Below are 15,428 nucleotides of genomic sequence, written 5' to 3' on the forward strand. Positions count from 1 at the left end.
AAATATAAACAAAGTGTCAGACATCCTGACACTCTTGAGAGCTGGCTCTGAGGAATCTGGATCACCGTCAAGGACTTTCCACATGTAAATAAAGGGTGACTTGGTGATGGCATACGGCCTCTGTAGAATTATTTCAGAAGTATCTTGATTTCATTCCACCTTGCTTAGCTATGAGTTATAAAATCATATTGTGCAAAAGGTTCCAATTTAATCTGTTGTGTCTGTGCTGGCTGTCCAAAAGAGCTACCCAATCTGTCCAATTTCTTACATTTAGATTGTTCTGGAACCACACAAATATGGATATGTGTTAAAGATGGGCATTAACTTAGTCTCTACATCTGTACTCCATATACCCCTGTCATCATTATCACATCTCAACCTTAAAGAATAGGACTTTGAAAAAATTGTGTAAGCAACATGGATTGATGAAACTGTTCAATACACTTTACTTCTTGCATCATTGAGTGAGCCTGGAAATTAAACTGAAACTCCCAAAGGGAACTGACTCTGAGAGTGATAGAAGTGCTATGACAACCATTGACAGTGTGTCATGTTACAGCAATACAACAGTGCCATTTACTGGCAGCAACATTTCACTACATGGACAAGGAATTTACGATGAACTTACACTGACACTTTTCGTTGAGTTGTCAATTGTGCTGCTGAAGGAGGCAAATAAAAGCTAATTGAAGACCATTTACCATCTGGTCCAATTTCAAATAAGGAAGTGAATTCTAACTAAAATAGATCATTACAAAAAATATTAAGTACACCATTCACGTAATTCAGTACTTTTGAAACTAAATCCTTAAAAAAATTGGTAGATGTGCTTTGACATTAAAAAGTCACCTTTTCTCTCCACATGTATACTTAATTACTTTCAATGAGAGCCAACTGATGTATTAAATGATCGCCACCATTATTTTCCATAAGATGCTGTTTACTATGTCTGGCCATTACATACATTGCCACAGTGATAAAGCTACAAGCCAGTAAGTACAAGAATTTGTATTATTTTCAGGAAAAGATAGTGGAATTCCTCCCCACCATTTTTCCTATTTTGAAAGCAGCGATGTATCCTGAGGTCATGGGCTTCATGATGCTCAGACACCTTTATGTCTGAGTCTGTACAGAGAGCATCAGTGAGCTATTCAACCACTGCAACTCATTCAATCTGGAAAACTCAGAAACCTGATCCTCCTCAGAAAAGGATACTGAGTTCATATGTAGTACACTACCCTATAATTACCTTGACAAAAATTGTCTGCTGGGTGACCACAACTAGAAAGTTAGATCCGTACACTTCACTACTGACTGTGTATTAACCCGTCTTGAGATACAGAGCATACTCAGAGGAAATGGAGTTTGCTTAGGCCATTATCTGATCCTCACCCCATTTCCTTCAGATTGTGAGTCAGTCAATGTTGCAGAATAGTACATTCCAGTTCGTCATATTGTCTCCTTAACCCTGACCCATTCTCCAACCAAATCTTATGACAAATATACCAAATATTATTTTCACTACGGTTATTTTTAGAATAGCCTGTAGAAGTAAATAGCTCACTGTTTGTATTTTTATGATCAAGAAATTGACAAATCATACCTTCACAGTCCAGTTTGGTATACTGTATAAAAATACTCTCTTGTTGTGAGGTACCAGTTTGTTCGACATTATCTTAAAGATTACAATCAGCCCAATGCACCCTGTGGTCTGGACCAAGGAGAAAAAGGAAATTATGAAGTAGGTCATAAAAATGTTTCAGTCCCAGATGCCCAACGTACCGAAGGTGGAGGTGAACTTCTTCCGATCAGCGGAACATTTTCATAGCGAGGGTTTCCACCAAATAGCACAGTGTTATTCCTGTGTGGGAGAGTAGAAATTATGAGACAATTTTTATAGTAAATACAAACATTTCTAGAATCACACTATCAGTTATGGTTCCTGAATAAACCCTCTTTTGTTGAACTGTTTACAAAAAAGGTTTCTTGTATACACCATCTGCTGCAATACACACTGGACAGGTAGAAGATTCAACAGTACAACCTTTAGTCGTTGCAGTTTACATGGCACCAATTAATTCTTATTATATATTTAATTTCCAGTAATAAGACCAGTGACAATACCACAGACTGCCGTGTTCATAACGATCAGACATACTAGATTTCTTGTTTTGTTGGAACAAAATCTTTTTAATTGAATAATGCATTATAACTGAGAAACATTGGAAATCAATTTCTGCTCCAGTCAATGGCAGTTTTAAATTGGAGTTAAAGTCATTATACCACCTTTTTCTTCCAAGTCAGTCTTCGTGTATATTGTGCTACACATGAGTACAGAATTAAACTTGAAACTAAAATTGCAACCTGTAACATATCTTGAAATGGTCAGATAGTTTGCTCATTTATGATAAAACACAACACATTTCAGTACTAACACAAAGTCTGAATGTGTATTTAAACCAGATTAGAGTACTTACTTACAGTGTGGAAACAGGCCCTTCGGCCCAACAAGTCCACACCGACCCTCTGAAGAGCAACCCACCCAGACCCATTCCCCTACATTCACCCCTTCACCTAACACTACGGGCAATTTAACATGGCCAATTCACCTAACCTACATATTTTTGGACTGTGGGAGGAAACCGAAGCACCCGGAGGAAACCCACGCAGACACGGGGAGAATGAGCAAACTCCAAAAAGTCAGTTGCCTGAGGCAGGAATTGAACTGGGGTCTCTGGCATTGTGAGGCAGCAGTACTAACCACTGTGCCACCGAGCCGGAAGAATTGGAATGGAGGATAAGACTCCAGCCAGATTTTGTTCAGTCTCTGTACTCACATGTATTCCGGTGCAGGTGCTGTGGTGCCTGTTTGACTGGGGTTTGTGTTTGCAGGTGGGTGGAGACTGGTCTGACTGCCCAAACTACTGTTGAAACTGCAAAAACTGTGGACTTGGCCTCGAGTTGGGTTATGGGCTGCAATGCGACGGGCCTGAGGGTTAAAAGGATCTGCCTCATCAATGTCATCATAATCCCGATCTCTGAAACAGAAAAGGAGCTCATTTAATCCAGCAGCTGTTATGCAACAAAATACCATACCTGTGCTGCCTTAGCTCATTACTAAGCACAGACTCTGATCATTGTTCTTTTTATTTATATGGCTGTTATAAATTATAATTCATCATCCAAATATAAATGCACTTTTTTTTAACTTTCACAATGGCTCATTTTATTTCTTATGAAGCAAACATGACTAAAAGAATGTAGTTTGTTGAAACTTTTTAATTTGCACTGATTAAGTTCACTTGCCAATCAATCAGTGTGCTCTGCTCATGAAGTATTTTAAAGTTTCATTTTACTTCTGTGATTCTTTAAAATTGTCCTGCTGAGCAGAAATGAAAAGCTTCAAAAAATGTGATTTCTATTTTATAGATTTAGATTTTATTGTCACACATACTCAAGTGAGGGGTACAAGAGTACAGTGAAAAGTGTACAATGCCACCACTCATGGTTCTTAGGGACAATACACCTAGGCACAACATTTTCATTACAGAAGTAGAAAGATACAGATACAAGTTAAAGTGTTCAGCATTACAGACTTCTCAGTATTGAAGTGGAAAAATAAAGAAACAAAGTCAAAACATCAAACAGCAATCTTCAAGTACTGCACTATCAAATGACTCTACTGTCCATTAAGTAAATTAAAATTCAAGTGCTACTGTTTTCTACAATAAAAACAGTAATAAGATTTTCTGAACTTATAAAACCAGATGTTGCATATATTCAAAATAAGTTGTAATATATTGACTGGAGATACTTAAAAAACAGGGCTAACCACAATAGTATTTAGTTCAGAGGATGGGTGGAGTTATTTCTTCTGCAAATTTGACTGTAACCTCACGATTTGCTTTGCCTGCTCATGTGCAGAGTGCTGCACTCAGTTATCAGAACGGATGTTGAGGTTTTTGAGAAGGTGCAGTGCAGGTTCACTGCAATTTCCTAGAAATATGAAGAGTGACTTGAGAACAACTGGTTTTCTTTTCCCCCAAACACCACAAATTGGGCCACGGTATGACACAAATGTGCAAAGATGGGATTGAGACATGGAATAGGCAAAAGGTTTCTGGTCAGTGTAGGGGGATCAGGGTGAGTACTATAACCTTAAGTTGATATTGGAGAGATGTAAGACAGAAAGCAAGGAAACTTTCCTTATGAAGAGCCTTGAGTCCATGGAAATCATTGAAATGGATAGCGGTTGAAACAGAAAATGTATCATCCTTCAGGTTTAGATTGAATAAATAGATGAAAGAAGAGAGGGTAAATAGATATGGATCAAGAATAGGTAATAGGGAACCTGAATAGTAAGCTTACAAATGAAGATTGGGGAGCTGTGGATACTGAGGAAGATTGCCATACGATACAGCAGGATATAGAGGGGCAGAGAAATAGCAGATGGGGTTTAATTGGGTCAAATGCAAGGTGATGCATTTTGGAAGATCCAATGCAAGAGGGAACTATATCGTAAATGTCAGAACCCTTAGTAGCGTCAACATACAAAGGCTGTACAGATCCATGGTTCCCTGAAACTGGCCAAACAAATGGATAAGGTGGTCAAGAAGGCACATAGAGTCATAGAGATGTACAGCATGGAAACAGACCCTTCGGTCCAACCCGTCCATGCTGACCAGATATCCCAACCTAATCTAATCCCATTTGCCAGCATTTGGCCCATATTCCTCTAAATTCCTATTCACATACCCATCCAGATGCCTTTTAAATGCTGTAATTATACCAGCCTCCACCACTTCCTCTGGCAGCTCATTCCATACACGCACCACTCTCTAAGTGAAAAAGTTGCCCCTTGGGTCCCTTTTATATCTTTCCCCTCTCACCCTAAACCTATGCCCTCTAGTTCTGGACTCCCCACCTCAGGGAAAAGACTTTATCTATTTACTCTATCCATGTCACTCAATGTTTTATAAACCTTTATAAGATCATCCCTCAGCCTCCGATTCTGCAGGGAAAACAGCCCCAGTTTATTTAACCCTGCCCTCTAGCTCAAACCTGGCAACATCCTTGCAAATCTTTTCTTAACCCTTTCAAGTTTCATAATGTTCTTCCAATAGGAAGGAGACCAGGATTGCAAGCAATATGCCAAAAGTGGACTAACCAATGTCCTGTACAGCCACAACATGACTTGCCAACTGCTATACTTGATGCTCTGATCAATAAAGGAAAGCAAACTAAATGCCTTCTTCACTATCCTATCTACCGGCGACTCTACTTTCAAGGAACTATGAACCTGTACTCCACGGTCTCTTTGTTCAGCAGGACCTGACCATTAAGTGTATAAGTCCTGCACTGATTTGCTTTTCCAAAATGTAGCACCTTGCATTTATCTAAATTAAACTCCATTAGCCACTCCTCAGCCCATTGGCCCATCTGATCAAGATTCCATTGTACTCTGTGGTAACCTTCTTTGCTATCCACTCCACCTCCAATTTTGGTGTAAACTGCAAAATTATTAACTATACCATCTATGTTCACATCCAAATCATTTACATAAATGACAAAAAGTAGTAGATCCAGCACCGATCCTTGTGGCACTCCACTGGTCACAGGCCTCCAGTCTGAAAAGCAACCCTCCACCACCCTCTGTCTTCTACCTTCAAGCCAGTTCTGAATCCAAATGGCTAGTTTGCCCTGTATTCCATGAGATCAAACCTTGCTAACCACCCACCCATGAAGAACCTTGTCGAACGCCTTACTGAAGTCCATATAGATCACATCTACCACTCTGCCCTCATCAATCCTCTTTGTTACTTCTCCAAAAAGTTCATGAAACATAAATTCCCATGCATAAAGCCATGTTGACTATCCCTAGTCAGTCCTTGCTTTTCAAAATACATGAAAATCCTGACCATCAGGATTGCCTTCAACAAATTGCCCACTACCGAGGTCAGGCTCACCGGTCTATAGTTCCCTGGCTTGTCCTTACCACCCTTCTTAAACAGTGGCACCACATTAGCCAACCTCCAGTCGTCTAGCACCTCACCTGTGACTATCAATGATACAAATATCTTAGCAAGAGGCCCAGCAATCACTTTCCTAGCTTCCCACAGAGTTCTAGGGTACACCTGATCAGGTCCTGGGGATTTATCCACCCTCATTCATTTAAAGACATCCAGCACCACCTCCTCTGTAATATGGACATTTTTGAAGATGTTACCATCTATTTCCCTACATTCTATTTCTTCCATGTCCCCTCTGTAGTAAAAACTGATGCAAAGTACTTGTTTAGTATCTCTCCCACCTCCTGCAGCTCCACACAAAGGTCGCCTTGCTGATTTTTGAAGGGCCCTATTCTCTCCTGAGTCACCCTTTTGTCCTTAATGTATTTATAAAAGCCCTTTGGATTCTCCTTAATTCTATTTGCCAAAGTTATCTCATGTCCCCTTTTTCGCCTCCTGATTTCCCTCTTCAGTATACTCATACTCCCTTTGGATTCTTCTCAGGATTCAATTGATCTCTCTTGTCCACACCTGACAGATGCTTCCTCCTTTTTCTTAATCAAAACCTCAATTTCTTGAGTCATCAAGCATTCCCTACACCTACCAGCCTTATCTTTCACCCTAAGAGGAATATTACTTTCTCTGGATTCTCGTTATCTCATTTCTGAAGGTTTTCCATTTTCCAGCCGTCCCTTTACCTGCGAACATCTGCTCCCAATCAGCTTTTGAAAGTTCTTTCCTAATACCATCAAAATTAGCCTTCCTCCAACCTAGAACTCAACTTTTAGATCCAGACTATCCTTCTCCAGCATTATTTTAAAACAAATAGAATTATGATCCCTGGCCCCAAAGTGCTCCCCCACTACCACCTCAGTCACCTGCCCTGCCCTATTTCCCAAGAGTAGGTGACGTTTTACACCTTCTCTAGTACATACATCCACATACTGAATCAGAAAAATGTTCTTGTACACACTAAACAAATGCCTCTCCATCTAAACCCTTAACATTATGGCAGTCCCAGTCTATGTTTGGAAAGTTAACATCCATAGCATACTTGCCTTCATCAGTCAGGGTACAGAGTCTAAAAAATTGGCAAGTCAAGGTGTAGCTGTGTAGGACTTTAATTAGGCTACATTTGGAATATTGTGTACAGTTCTGGTTGCTACACTACAAGAAGGATGTGGAGGCTTTGAAGACGGTACAGAAACAGTTTACCTTGATATTGCTTGGTTTGTAGGGTATTAGCTAAGGAGAGATTGGTCAAACTTAGTTTGTTTTCACTCGAACATCAAAGAATGAGAGGTGACTTGATAGGATTTCACAAAATCATGAGACATAGATAAAATGGATAGTCAGAATCTTTTCTCTTGGGCAGAAATGTGAATTACAAGGGACATAGGTTTGGAGGGATTAGGTTTAAGGCAATGTGAAAGACAAGTTTTGTTGCAAAAGGTAGTAAGTGCCTGTAATGTGCTGCCAGAAGAGGTGGAGGTGGATAGTTAAGAGGCATCTTGACATATATATGAATAGGCAGGGAATAGAGGATATCGACAGAGAAGAGGCAATAGGATTTTAGTTAAGACAGGCATCATTTGTCGGTGCAGGGTTGGCGGGCCCAGGGACCTGTTCCTGTGCTGTACTGTTCTTTGTAACTCTGACTAGAACTATATACTTGTGCTGGGCTAAATGGCAAAACAGGGTTCAAGTCCCACTTGATCCAGAGGTGTGTAACAACATCTCTGAACACTTTGATTAGCTAAATAAGTTCAATAAAAATTAAAAATTAAATGGCAAAACAGACTTTGTGCCAGATGATTCATTTTCGTGATTCTGAATTTGTATATCCATTCCAATACATGATGATAAATTTTGGTCCTTTTAAACAATCTAAGATAGAGAACTTGTGCCAGTAAAGCAATTTTGTATAAACTGCATTTCTCTCTTCTAGTTCAATACACTACTTAAATTCCTCACTCTAGACTTTATTTTCTGAAGTACTTCCAGTCTAGTTACAAGTTAAAGGTAGCTGAATGAACAAACATTTTAGACAAGGACATTGAGTGCAGTGAAAGTCAGCTGGCTATTATAATTACAATTTCAATACTTCGCCTCACACTGTAAAACTCCCAACTAGCTGGGTCCATCCGGTCATAGTCATAGAGATGTACATCACGGAAACAGACCCTTCGGTCCAACCCGTCCATGCCGAGCAGATATCCCAAACCAATCTAGTCCCACCTGCCAGCACCCAGCCCATATCCCTCCAAACCCTTCCTATTCATATACCCATCCAAATGCCTCTTAAATGTTGCAATTGTACCAGCCTCCACCACATCCTCTGGAAGCTCATTCCAAACACGTATCACCCTCTGGGTGAAAAAGTTGCCCCTTGGTCTCTTTTATATCTTTCCTCTCTCACCCTAAACCTATGCCCTCTAGTTCTGGACTCCCCAACCCCAGGGAAAAGACTTTGTCTATTTATCCTATCCATGCCCCTCATAATTTTGTAAACCTCTAGAAGGTCACCCCTCAGCCTCCGACACTCCAGGGAAAACAGTCCCAGCCTGTTCAGCCTCTCCCTATAGCTCAAATCCTTCAAGCCTGGCAACATCCTTGTAAATCTTTTCTGAACCCTTTCAAGTTTCACAACATCTTTCTGATAGGAAGGAGACCAGAACTGCATGCAACATTCCAACGGTGGCCTAACCAATGTCCTGTACAGCCACAACATGACCTCCCAACTCCTGTACTCAATACTTTGACTAAGAAAGGTAAGCATACCAATGCCTTCTTCACTATCCTATCTACCTGTGACTCCACTTTCAAGGAACTATGAATCTGCACTCCAAGGTCTCTTTGTTCAGCAACACCCCCTAGGACCTTACCATTAAGTGTATAAGTCCTACTAAGATTTGCTTTCCCAAAATGCAGCACCTCGCATTTATCTGAATTAAACTCCATCTGCCACTTCTCAGCCCATTGGCCCATCTGGTCCAGATCCTGTTGTAATCTGAGGTAACCCTCTTTACTGTCCACTACACCTCCAATTTTGGTGTCATCTGCAAACTTACTAACTGTACCGCTTATGCTTGCATCCAAATCATTTATGTAAATGACAAAAAGTAGTGGACCCAGCACCGATCCTTGTGGTACTCCACTGGTCACAGGCCTCCAGTCTGAAAAACAACCCTCCATCACCACCCTCTGTCTTCTACTTTTGAGCCAGTTCTGTATCCACACGATATTGAATAACAATGTACATTTCACCCAAACAGCTTTTTTTTGGCAGTGCCCCTTCCTCTGGGCTGGCAGGTCTGGGTTCAAGTCCCTGCTGCACAAGAAGTCAGTCAGAAAATACTGGTTAAAAGTTACTTTTTATACTGCAACTACATTTTCTTCTCTCGTCTGGGGTGAATAATCTGTTTTCATGTTATTGTTTTTTTATTGTTCATTCATGGGATGAGGCCAGCATTTAGTGTGGAAGTTAAAGAAGGCTACTACAATATTTTGTATTGAGAGTCACGGGGATGCCCTTTATAAATCAAACTATACTCCTTAAAGTTCTATTTCTCAATTAATTATAATAATTATTAGTGAGAGATATTGATAATATCACCAGACTGACAATCCAGAGGGTACTGGCTAATACTTGGGGGACCTGGCAGTTGTTGGAACTTAAAATCCAGTTCACATTAATGACTATCCTACAAGGATCAGCAGACATAATCCCATAGACTATTTGGACTGTTGTGCACAGTTTTGGTCTCTTTTTCTGAGGAAGGATGTTCTACCTAAGAAAGGAATGCAACAAAGGCTTACCAAACTGATTCCTGAGATAGCAGGACCGAAATATAAAGAGAGACTGGATCAGGAAAGGAGTTCATAGAAACCTACTAAATTCTAACAGGACCAGACAGGCTAAACACGGGAAAGATAGTTCCAATAACAAGGTAGTCCAGAATTAGAGGTCTGGTTCACAGTCTAAGGATACAGGTTAGGCCATTTAGGTCTGATATGAAATAAGGAGTTATAGTTCTTAGGGCTAAAGGATCAAAGGGTATGGAAGCTGAAATAGGATGATCAGCCATGATCATATTGAATGGTGAAGCAGGCTTGAAGTGCTGAATGGCCTATTCCTGATCTTATTTCCATGTTTCTATGTGTCTATTCTGTTTGTGTATCCCTCATTCTCTTCTTCAACGACTGCTAAGTTTGCTGGATAGGTGGTTTGCAACTCAGGATGATGCCACAAACGTGGGTACAATTCCTGCACCAGCTGAGATAACTCTGTGGCACTCAAACTCTCCCCTTGTCGAAGGCATGGTGAATTTCTCCAGCAATTTCTGTCTTTGTTTAAGCATTCTTAAAAGATGACATGGTTTCTGTTTTATCATCAACTCACTGAGCTAGTCTATTCCACAACCTCAACCTGTTATGTGTAAAGGTTTTCTCCTACTCTCTGTCCAACATCTTTTATGTGCAATCTATGTTCTTGGTGCCTTGTCCTCGGTCCCTCAATCTTTTGCAACAGTGTGTTTTCACTGGTTTTGTCCCATTCCTCATGATGTTAAATATTTTTAGCAACTCATTATGAAGAGAAAGATGTAGAAAGTTTAACTTCCTTTGCATGTGACACTCTTCAAAATCAGGACATGACACGAGATGATGTGGCATTTACCTGATTACCAAGTGGTTACAAGCACAAGATATGGCACAGATCATGGCACAAAACGCAACTGCAGCCAGGATAGAAAAAAGTGAAAGGTAGAGTAATCCCTCAACCCCATCGTAACATACACCAATTAGGGCATCCAGATAGTCCTATAGAGAAACAAAGAGAAAACCATGTTAGGAAATGCAAACCCTTACAGAATTTGATAAGTCAACCTGCACCAACTTAGCAGTACAGTACGATGTTACTGGATCAGAGAAAAAGGCATTCCAAGTCCTAGTTATGGTGTTATAAATATTTTTTAAAAATACAAAGGCTTATTTTAACTGGTCAAAGGAAAGAAAACAGGTGGCTGACTCACTGCTGCCCATTTCCTGCTCATAAAGTCATCGAGATATACAGCACAGAAACAAACCCTTCAATCCAACTTGTCCATGTTGACCAGATATCTGAACCTAATCTAGTCCCATTTTCCAGCACTTAGCCCATATCCCTCCAAACTCTTCCTATTCATATACCCATCCAGATGCCTTTTAAATGTTGTAATTGTATCAGCCTCCACCACTTCTTCTGGCAGCGCATTCCATACATGCACCATCCTGTGTGTGAAAAAGTTACTTCTTTGGTCCCTTTTAAATTTTTCCCCTCTCACACTAAACCTGTGGGTACACCCAAAATGCTATTAGGAAGGGAGTTCCAGAATGTTGACCAGGCAACACTGAATGAATGGTGATACATTCCCAAGTCAATGGTGGGTTGAGCCTATTCACAGATTTAATACCCTTTCCTCTTTTACTTATGTCTTTTAAGTTGTTCACCTCAGAAAGATTAACCTATACCAAGCCATTTATCACTTGAACTCTCATATATATATATATATATATATATATATCCAACATTCCCAGTTAATTACTGGGAAGCGCCTAGGAATTTGTTTTAACACAAACGCTTTCTAAATGATTGCTGAAAATTGAATTAGCATTTGTACTTTTCACCTGGTGCCACTCCTCTCTCTGTCTTTCTCAGAAGCCAAGTAAATATGACTTTTGCCAATAATGATCCAATTATCTTTGAAAGCCCCATTGACCCTGCTCCCGCTGCATTCAAGAAGTTAAACATTCAATGTGTAAAAAATGTTTTCTCATGCTTCACCACTGCTTCTTTCGCCAAATACCATAAATCATGCTCTCTGGTTCTCAATCCTTCCACTATTGAGAACAATTTCTCTTTGCCCAGTCTTATCAGACACCACATCATTTTGAAAACCTCCACAAAATTTCCTCTCAATCTTCTCTTCTCCAATCTCTCCACATAATTTAAATTCTTCATTCCTGGAAACATTCTCATGAATGTTTTCTACTCCCTGTCTCACTCTTTCATATTCTTTCTAAAATGCGGTGCCTAGAACTGGACACAATGCTCCAGTTGATGTCAAATCAGTGTTTTATGCAGGTTTAGCATAACTTCCTTGCTTTTTAACTCCTTGCTCCTACTGACAAAGCCCAATTTTAGTGTGATATTAACCATGCTGTTCAGTCACCTCCAAGCCCCTCTACTCCCACAACTTCTTTAGTGTCCTTTGACTTACATGTCTCTCTGCACACCTTCTAACATAATTTATTAAATGCATTAAATTTAATCTGCCACGTGTCTACCAACTCAACTAATCTATTTACATCTTTCTAAAGTGTTACACCATCATTCACATTGTTTTCAAAATAGCATCATCCTCAAATACAGTGTCCTATACACAGCGGTCATCAATATGTATCAGGGAGAGCACAGTGGCCTTACATCATTGGGGGACACCACCAAAAACCCTCCTTCAGCCTGAAAAGCTGCTGTGCTCTACTCCACTTTGTTTCCTATCACTCAGACAATTTCATTTCCATATTGCTACTGCCCGTTTTACTCTATGAACTGTAACTTTGTTTAAGTAATTTAAACAGTAGTTTATCACCTGTCTTTTGGGAGTTCATGTACTCTGCATCAACAGTTTTATCCTCATCTACCCTCTTGCTTACTCTTCAAAAAACTCAAGAAAATTAATTAAATGTATTTTACACTTAACAGATTCAAACTGGCTTACCTTAATTTGCCCAAGTGAAAAGCAATTTTGTTCCGAATGACATAAATGACTTCTACAGTGTGAACAACTTAAAATATGTTCAAGGCAAACGTTAATTTTTGTCTCTTTATGTAACTAAACAAGAGTCATTTTCTTTGCAAAACATTAACATTAATAGGAAATAATTTATTACTATTTCAGATTGAAGATATAACTTTCACTCAACTCACATTAGCCATGAGCTTTAAAAAGGAGCTCCTTCATTATCAGAATGGGGAATCAATGTAATGTTTATTTCTGGTAGCCAATCATGAGCCAGCATTTAACAAACAAGTTAAAACACAACCATCAACAGAAATTGCTGAAAAAGGACCGAGGAAAGGTCACTGGATGTGAAACATTAAGTCTTGATTTCTTTCCACAGGTGCTGCCAGATCTGCTGAGCTTTCCCAGTAACTTCTGTTTTTGTTTCTGATTACCAGAATCTGCAGTTCTTTTGGTTTTTAATTAAAACACTACATTGTAGCCATAGGTAAAAGATAGAAAACAGAGTTTAAAAAAACAAAACAAACAGTTTAAAATAGGCAGAGGTATTACTTTGCTTCATTGTTAATTCACCTTATGGAGTCCTCGGCAGTCAAGCATTGCTGTGAGCTGATGCAAATTGGTTTCAGATCTATTTAGTAGCAGTTGTATCCCAAGAAGGTCCTTCTGAGAAGGCAGAATGTTTAGTCAGACAAGTTTGACTAAATCTAACAACTGTAGTTTGAGCTGACTAACAAATTACTCCTGACAGGAGGATACACTCAATGATCTGTGTCCATGTCATTGTTATTTAGTTGTAGTTTTGTTTCTTTTTCATATATTAATAACATCTGAGACATTCAGATGAATTTTCAAAATTATGAAGAACTACAAAGACAAACAGATATAGATTAGTGTACAGGCAGATAAATATATAAAATTCAATTGGAAGGTGCAATTGATAAATCTATTGATAAAAGATAGACTCCTATGCTTTACACATAATAGTGGAGGGGACAAAAACAAGTAGGTATTACATTATTACAAATCATTGGATTGGTGCTATTCATAATATAGTATCTAGTTTTGCAATCATGCTTTCAGAAAGACAAGGTCATGAAAAGAACATGAAAGATTAGACCATAGGACCATTAGATATAGCAGAAGGATTAGGTCATTTGACTTATCATGTCTGCTCCATCATTTTATCATGGTTGATCTGTTTCTCAACTGAATTCTCCTGCCTCCTCCCTATAACCCTTGTCCCCTTACCAATCAAGAATCCATCTATCTCACTCTTAAAGACACTTAATGACTCCATTGTATTTCCTGCTAGGCTCCCCTTCCAATCAACTCTGGCCAGCACCACCCTCATGTCTTTCTAGTTACCTTTACTCAAGATTCACGGAGATCATACGGAGGGATGGGATGTTTTAGATTGAAGAGGAATATACATGAGTTCCAAACTTTCAATATCAGAACTAACAATATGGAATTACTCAATAGCTCAATTAGTTCATTAATAGAATAAGCAATCTCTGCTGTAAATTGAGGAAGCTTTTGGTTCATGTAGCAACCAATGCAATTAGCCTATTTCAGCAAAGGAACTCCAAGTATCATAACACTTATAATAGTATAGAGGTAGAGCTAGGCACATTGCAAAATATACATACAGCAAGACAAGCCATTGTAGGTGATATTTTGGTTACGAGTGGACAGTAAGAGTGGAACAGGTGAACCACATGGGAGAAGTGCTCAACTTGGGGGGTGGTTAATTGCCAAAAGTCACTAAGAGAGGAGAATCTATACCAAGGTCATAAGTGAATAACCTAGAAAATTAAGTCATGGTATAAGCCTAAATTAAGTTGGGAGATGACAACATGTTCAAGGATTCAGTCATAGTAAGACTGAGAAACACAATCAATGCTTTACAAAATAAAATTTTATCTCTTACCTTTGCCATAGGGAATACTGGCACAGCAATGTACATCATTCCTTGAATCTGTCGTTCCATAGCAGTCAAAGATCGTTGGAAACCTGAGAGAATCTGTACAAGGGAAAAGATTGTGTTGAACGGAACTTTTTTCGAAAATCACTTCCTTCTTTTAATTTCCATGTCCATGTTCAGTTTTTAGTTTTACATGTAATAGTTTCATGTTTTCATGTGAACAACTCAGCTAATGATAGAAAAATTGACCTCTTTCCAAAATAAATCAAGCTTCAAATTGAACAGATATAAACATAATGGGCAGGTAAAGTCCTTTTGGTTCATAAAGCCTATTGTACATAATTGTGATATCTTGTGAATCACAGCACATATACACATTTCCTGTCACCATTTCAAATCTACTGCCAATGAAAGATTAGATTACATTACAGTGTGGAAACAGGCCCTTCGGCCCAACAAGTCCACACCGACCCGCCGAAGCGCAACCCACCCATACCCCTACATTTACCCCTTACCTAACACTACGGGCAATTTAGCATGGCCAATTCACTTGACCTGCACATCTTTGGACTGTGGGAGGAAACCGGAGCACCCGGACGAAACCCACGCAGACACGGGGAGAACATGCAAAATCCACACAGTCAATTGCCTGAGGCGGGAAATTGAACCCGGGTCTCAGGCGCTGTGAGGCAGCAGTGCTAACCACTG

At 39.5% G+C, this 15,428-nt stretch overlaps 1 protein-coding gene across 1 annotated transcript in view; it reads right to left on the bottom strand.

Moving 5' to 3' along the window:
- Positions 1 to 15,428, bottom strand: part of ttyh2 (tweety family member 2) — a 145,000-nt gene that overhangs the window by 18,093 nt on the left and 111,479 nt on the right. Inside the window, exons 9-13 of the mRNA XM_072558547.1 lie at positions 14,727 to 14,819; positions 13,367 to 13,459; positions 10,687 to 10,829; positions 2,838 to 3,038; positions 1,783 to 1,861 (exon numbers count right to left, since the gene is read on the bottom strand). Coding sequence (XP_072414648.1) covers positions 1,783 to 1,861; positions 2,838 to 3,038; positions 10,687 to 10,829; positions 13,367 to 13,459; positions 14,727 to 14,819 — 609 coding nt within the window. The remainder of the gene's footprint in view (positions 1 to 1,782; positions 1,862 to 2,837; positions 3,039 to 10,686; positions 10,830 to 13,366; positions 13,460 to 14,726; positions 14,820 to 15,428) is intronic.

Source organism: Chiloscyllium punctatum, chromosome 39 (assembly GCF_047496795.1).
Source record: "Chiloscyllium punctatum isolate Juve2018m chromosome 39, sChiPun1.3, whole genome shotgun sequence".
Lineage (NCBI taxonomy): Eukaryota > Metazoa > Chordata > Chondrichthyes > Orectolobiformes > Hemiscylliidae > Chiloscyllium > Chiloscyllium punctatum.